General features: G+C 42.3%; 1 protein-coding gene across 3 annotated transcripts in view; it reads left to right on the top strand.

Moving 5' to 3' along the window:
• The window catches only part of atp8b2 (ATPase phospholipid transporting 8B2), a 28,973-nt gene extending 22,681 nt beyond the window's left edge, over positions 1–6,292 (top strand). For 2 of the 3 annotated variants that reach the window (XM_015015519.1, XM_015015517.1), the window contains 8 exons: positions 76–259; positions 1,769–1,992; positions 2,102–2,185; positions 2,488–2,733; positions 2,815–2,953; positions 4,290–4,420; positions 4,955–5,515; positions 5,591–6,292. In XM_015015519.1, the coding sequence (XP_014871005.1) occupies positions 76–259; positions 1,769–1,992; positions 2,102–2,185; positions 2,488–2,733; positions 2,815–2,953; positions 4,290–4,420; positions 4,955–5,515; positions 5,591–5,677 (1,656 nt within the window). In that variant the 3' untranslated portion in view covers positions 5,678–6,292. The remainder of the gene's footprint in view (positions 1–75; positions 260–1,768; positions 1,993–2,101; positions 2,186–2,487; positions 2,734–2,814; positions 2,954–4,289; positions 4,421–4,954; positions 5,516–5,590) is intronic. The other variant, XM_015015518.1, reaches the window with a different exon arrangement.
• The last annotated feature ends 302 nt before the right edge of the window (positions 6,293–6,594 follow it).

Below are 6,594 nucleotides of genomic sequence, written 5' to 3' on the forward strand. Positions count from 1 at the left end.
CATTTCCAAAAAAAACTTTTAATTTTTTTTTTTTTTTTTTTTTTTTTTTTTTTTTTTGCCCCTGCTCTACAACAGGCACATGCGCTCGAGGCAGACATGGAAGCCGAGTTCGTGTCGACAGCCTGTGCCTGCAAAGCAGTTATTTGCTGCAGAGTCACACCGCTGCAGAAAGCTCAGGTGGTGGAGCTCATCAAGAAACATAAGAAGGCTGTCACTCTGGCTATCGGAGATGGCGCCAACGACGTCAGCATGATCAAAAGTGAGTTGTGCAGAAGGGTTCAACCTGTGAGAGGAAGGAGAGTAACGGGATTACAGCAGGATAAACGAAAGTTGTCAGGTCCGCAGTAATTCTCAGAAGAAGTGGGTGTAAGAGTTGTTTACATGTTACCAGCTGTGACGTCGGTCATGTTGAAATGTGCCGGTTGCAATGCTCTCATGAGGTAAGACATTGGCATTCCACTGTCTGGATTGGGTTTAGTCACATTTTAAACTGAAATTTGTGCAAAACTTAAAAAAAACTTAAAAAAAAAAAGACTCATGCAAAAGCTCTCAAGTAATGATGTGTAATGTCGAATGCAATTTGTCTTTTTTATTATATGGAGAAGCATTGTAGTTTGTAGCTAACTCAACATGGTTTCTGTTTTGTTTTTTTTTTTTGTTTTTTTTGTGGGTTGCACCACTTTTTGTGTTTTTGTCTGTCTTTATGTGTATGAAATGAATTGATGCAAGCCTAAAGCAGGAATGCAATCAGTGCAATAGTGACGGGTGTGGTTTGTTCCCATCCTGTGATTGCTAGAGTCAATTTGTGAGAAAAAAATTTAATCTGTTTTCTTCACACTAAACTAATGGGATAAAAGTTGTTAAGAAAATCTAGGAGAACAATGTTTTTTGGGAGGGTTAATTTTTCTGTGCTAGTTTTCAGTCACATTCTTTGCTCTTAAGCTTTGTCAGCGTATCATCAACAAAGTTGAGGTCGGGGTCACTACAGAATAATAATCTGCAACAATTTATGATATGTATTTGGATCATTGTCTTGCAAAACCTCTCAGTTTTGTCCCGGTTTCAATCACCTGGCAGTTGATTTTAGATTAAGTCGGGGAAACTGGACATAATTTTGTCCTGTCCTCCAGTGTACCAGAACGGCTGACAGGTAAATAGACTCTTAACAGGGTGTTTTGCTGTCCGCTGCCACCATGCTCAAACATTCACACAGAACAAAAGAAACCCTCATATTGGCTCTTTTAAGCAACATTTGACTGTGGTTTTCTAGGTTGTTCTTGAAAATCTCTACCAATTTCCTGTCACGTCGAGGTCGATCAGTTGATTGAAACTTGTTCGGATTTTCCGACACCACAGTGATTCCAACTCTTCTTTGAGCACCAAATTCTTTAAAAATCTCTGGAGCTGTTTGGTGAATGACCAGCCCAAACTGGAAAAAAGCATCACAAAGATAACAAATGAATGTATCCTTCATGTCCATGGTGACTCCATGTGGGTTTTTGATTACAACAGTACTGATGCCATATTTGTTATGAGACGGCTGGAACTGCAGCTGAAAGTGAAGCTGTAAGACTTCTCTTCCAGTTATAAAACAAAGCTGAAGCCTGTTTTAGTCTAGTTCAAACATGTGTGATATTTTTGCTTATTAAACAGTTGCTGATCAGAATTGTGCTCCAAACACTTCCTGTTTCTCTTGAGTTTGCGCTGTTTGCGCCGCTACGGAGTGATTTAGCTCTACATCTATTGGTTTGTTTCTTTCTCCCTACAGGCGCTCACATTGGAGTGGGCATCTCCGGTCAGGAGGGCATCCAGGCCGTGCTGGCCAGCGACTACTCCTTCGCCCAGTTCCGCTTCCTCCAGCGCCTCCTGCTGGTCCACGGCCGCTGGTCCTACCTGCGCATGTGCCGTTTCCTCTGCTACTTCTTCTACAAGAACTTTGCCTTCACCATGGTGCACTTCTGGTTCGGCTTCTTCTGCGGCTTCTCTGCCCAGGTACGAGCAGAACGACGCGTTAGGAACGAAAAGGTGCTGGGAGGGTATGAGAGCCGATTGAGAGTTTCACCTCATCTCTGTGTTTGTCTGCTGTCTTCTTCTGTTGTAGACGGTGTATGATCAGTTCTTCATCACACTCTACAACATTGTGTACACCTCCCTCCCTGTGCTGGCCATGGGGGTTTTTGACCAGGTCTTTTTCGTTATTACTTTACACCAAGGTTACATGTCACACAGTGTTCTTTTTCAGCAGGATGTAGTAAAAGCACAAACCAGCACCAATTTGTTCTTACACAAAAAACCATTAACTCATGTTTTAATGTTCCCACATATTGGGTATCAGCTGTCCAATGTGCGTAACGTTTGTTCTGCTTTTGGTTAGTACTTGCTTATGTCTGCATTTTACTCAAAACCACCAAGCGATCAGCTCTGCCGTTGACTTGTCTGCACTCTTATTTTAGCAAATAGCATCTCTCGTTTCCCCTTTTATGGCAGGATGTTCCAGATCACAGAAGTCTGGAGTATCCTAAGTTGTACGAGCCCGGGCAGCTCAACCTCCTCTTCAACAAGAAGGAGTTCTTCATCTGCATCACCCAAGGCATCTACACCTCAGTGGTGCTTTTCTTTGTGCCCTACGCCGTGCTGTCCGATGCCACTCAGAGCAACGGCGTGCCCCTCGCCGACTACCAGACATTCGCAGTCACGACGGCGACAGCCCTGGTTATTGTTGTCAGTGTGCAGGTGAGAAACTCTTGTTCGGAGTTGGCTTATCTTGCAGCCGTTTACTCCGCTGGCAAGTAATCACGATGCCTTTATTTGCAGATCGCTCTAGATACAGGCTTCTGGACGGTCTTTAACCACATGTTCGTTTGGGGCTCTGTGGGCTCCTATTTCACCATCATGTTCGCGCTGCACAGCCAGACCCTCTTCAGGATCTTTCCCAATCAGTTCCGCTTCATAGGTTGGTCCCTTGCTCTTGCCTTTGGCCTCCATACGAAGCCCTGCAATAATGTTCAACATTCTTACATTTTGTCACGTCACAACCACTAACTTTCAGTGTCATTTATTTCATTTTATGTAATTAACCCAAAACAAAGTAGTTTGCTTGTATATTTGAAAGAAAATTATGTATGGTTTTCTTTAACTAAAAATTGTCCAGTTAAACTCAGACTGGAGGACAGATGGAGAATATCTTTGAACAACCATTTTGAAGTTTTGCCACAGACTCCAATGTTTTCTTCCATCATTGCCCTGTGTTTAGCTTCATTCATCTTCCCATGAACTCTGACCAGCTTTAATAAATCTGCTGAATATAAATCCTACCCCAATTTTGGGGGTAGGAGATAGTGTGTTCTGGGTGGTTTTATGCCACCCATGGTTTTGGATCTTGAAGGAAATGTTATATTTTGGTGTCATCCAAAATATAACTTAACACCAAAGCTACATTCAGTATAACCCAAGCTGGAAACAAGCTTTATTATGGCATTTTTCTTGCTATTTTTCCACAACGACCAGGTCTGCAGGACGTTTACCTAATAGTCATCCTTTCAACAGATTCTCCTTCTTGTGGATCTTTGCAGCTCCTCAAGAGTTAAAACAGTGTAATGAACTCTTGACTAGTTAATGCTCCTCTTGCACTTGTTTATGTGTTTGAGTTTATTTGGAAGGCCATGTGTTGTTATGTTTGCACTTTCATTTTCATGATGATGGTTTGAATAAATCTCCAGGAGCTATTCAAACCTTAGGATTTTGTCTTATATACGTGGCATGTTGGGTAGCCTGTGGGAGGGTCTGCCCTGCTCGGTGCTTAGTCTTATCTGTGAAAGGAAATTAAACTGAATAAAAACAATTGAATCCTTTTCAGATTTTTATCTATTTAAACGAAACTGCATACACTTTTCTCTGCACTTCACTTTTATGCGCTGCTTTGTGTTAGTATGTCACAGAAAATAAAAAAATTTAAAAAAAAGATTTAACATTCCTGAATGTGATAAAAGATCAAGGAATAAAACTACATTTGCAAAGCATTCAACTAAACAAAACATGTAAAAAATTTACTTTGTTTTCCATCTCAGGTGAGATAATTGTTTACATTTTAACAGATCTGTATCATATAATATATATCTAAATTGTAACTGTACGTTAGTAATGACATAAAATCCATTTTATAATTCTAAGAACTAACTTTCCTGTTGCATCAAAAGGATACGTCAAATTTCAAAGGATACGTGCTCATGTTTATCTGTGTGTGTGTGTGTGTGTGTGTGTGTGTGTGTGTGTGTGTTTTCTGAGTACAGGTAGTGCCCAGAACACGCTATTGCAGCCAGTTGTGTGGTTAACTATTGCACTAGCAACAGCAGTATGCGTAGTTCCAGTTTTGGCATTCCGTTTCCTCAAGCTGGACCTCAAGCCTCAGCTCTCAGACACGGTGAGAAACAGGACAGTTGTCAGAAATGATGTTTTCATCCTCATTGCAACATGAGCTGATGTGTCTTCCCAGTGTGTCAGCTTGAAATCAGGTTAGACCAATCACTAACTGCTTAGCTAAAAAAAAAACGTGCATGCAGACTAAATGTCCAGCAAATATTGGCTTAATCAGTGTGGCCTAATAATAAGTGCTGCTCTCCGAAACTGTGGGAGAGGGTGGAGGTGGGGGGTGAAGTCAGTCAAGCAAATTTGCTGTTCCTCTTTAAATTGGCATTAGCTTCTCTACATTTGAAAAAAGTTTCGATGAGATGGTGACAAACACTTGCTTCTGACTCGAGAGTTTCAGCCTGTGGATTCCCCGTCGAGTCAAATCGGAACTGAAAGCAAAACACACCGCTGATGTTGTACATGTTATATGCAAAACAATATAGCAAAATTAAATGAACACTATACTTTTTACGATTCATAAAACAACTTTTATGTCACAGCAACAAAACGTGAAAGCCATCTTCCATTCTTCTGGTGCATCTTACAGGTGCGTCACACGCAGCTGGTGAGGCAGAAGAGGCGGAAACCGGGAGGTCGCAGCATCGGAGGGGCCTGGCGCGGCACAGGCAGCGTCTCCGAGGGTCGCCTCGGCGCCCGAGGGGGCTCCAGGCGGTCCGGCTACGCCTTCTCCCATCAGGAAGGCTTTGGAGAGCTGATAACCTCGGGAAAAAACATGAGGCTCTCCTCCTTGGCCCTCGCCAACTTTGCCTCCAAACACAGCTCCAGCTGGATCGAGACGCTTCGCAGGAAGAAAACCAATCACACTCCACCGAGCACGTCTGGAGAGTGCAGCCCGGCGCCCAGCAACGTGTCCGGGACGTGTCCGGCTTTGTCAAACTCTTCCTCTGTCCTGGGAGGCTCGCAAGAAACTCCAATCGAGGAGGAAACCGACGCAGCAGTCGTCTTGTCTTCATCGTCACATCCGGCAGCCTCGGAACCAGCTGAGCCTCGGGCCCCTGCTCAGGTCGCTCCTGCTGACAGCTCTACGTCTGCTGCAGCCAGGACGGACTCACCTGGAGGCTGGGCACGTTCTCTGGAGACTGTGCAGGTCAGCTGCTTTTTCTCTTCTTAAATGTTGCACATTTGCACGTTAACTATATTACGACTTCTCTCATCTCTATAGGAAGCTCTGTTTGGTCGGAGGGGCTGTGCCAGTGCTTCTAACACCCAAGTCCCACCTTGTGATGCCACAGAAACCCCCCCACATTGAGTGAAACCCATGCACAAGATAGTTTCCCTCGCAGAAAGCATGGTGGGTTGCTCTGGATCCATGCAAAGACTGATTCTTACAGAAACATAACTGAGATTGAGTTTTCATCTCAAAATATCTCACAAGAGGAAGTGACTTATTCTAATGGCCTTGACCTTCCCATCAATAGTTCTGATTTTTTTTAAAATGAGTTTTAATGTGTTCAAGTGTCCAGAACACGCAGACGGCGAGACATTTAGCTATTAGTCACTTTTCTCCTGCATACTTCACATGCCTTACACTTAAAAATAAGTAGACGAATGAGATGGAAGTAAGATGCAGGCATTACTATCAGTAAAAGCTTTCACTGTTGAAAAATCTGTTTATTATAGTTCTCAGTGAGAACGCAACTTAATTTAACCACAAGTCTGTCGCAACATTTTTGTTTTTGTTTTGTTTTTGTTTTTCATCTGCTGTGTTAATATTCTGTTTCTATTTTTTGCATCATATTGATGTGTTTTTAAAGGCCTGGTTGAGTCGCACCTTAAATGAAGCATTTAGTGCTTTGATTTTAACGTTAGGCCTTGGTTTTGACAAAAGCCATTTTTTTTTCTATTAGTTTCATGTGCCTCTTAAGTAAAAACAAATAAAAAGGCAAACCCACGACTGTTCACTTTAGATCAGATCTGGGCAGAGTGCAAAGAATAGCTGAAGTTGTTTTACAAATTCCTATTTTTTGTTGTAAACATACACTCCTGTGAAGTTTTCTTGTTTTTACTTGTAAATAAAAACTGAAAATATCACATTTCTGGGTCGTCTTTTCTTCGTAATCCCGAATTACGGGCTTTTTTTTTTTTTTTTTTTTTTTTTCCTCCCTTTTAAAAGGCCAAACTGAAGTTTTTTTTTTGGGCCCTTACCCCTGACCCTTCTTAGCTTTG

This window comes from Poecilia latipinna, unplaced genomic scaffold, assembly GCF_001443285.1.
Source record: "Poecilia latipinna isolate Pla-1442-1.1 unplaced genomic scaffold, P_latipinna-1.0 Scaffold1923, whole genome shotgun sequence".
NCBI classification, from domain to species: domain Eukaryota; kingdom Metazoa; phylum Chordata; class Actinopteri; order Cyprinodontiformes; family Poeciliidae; genus Poecilia; species Poecilia latipinna.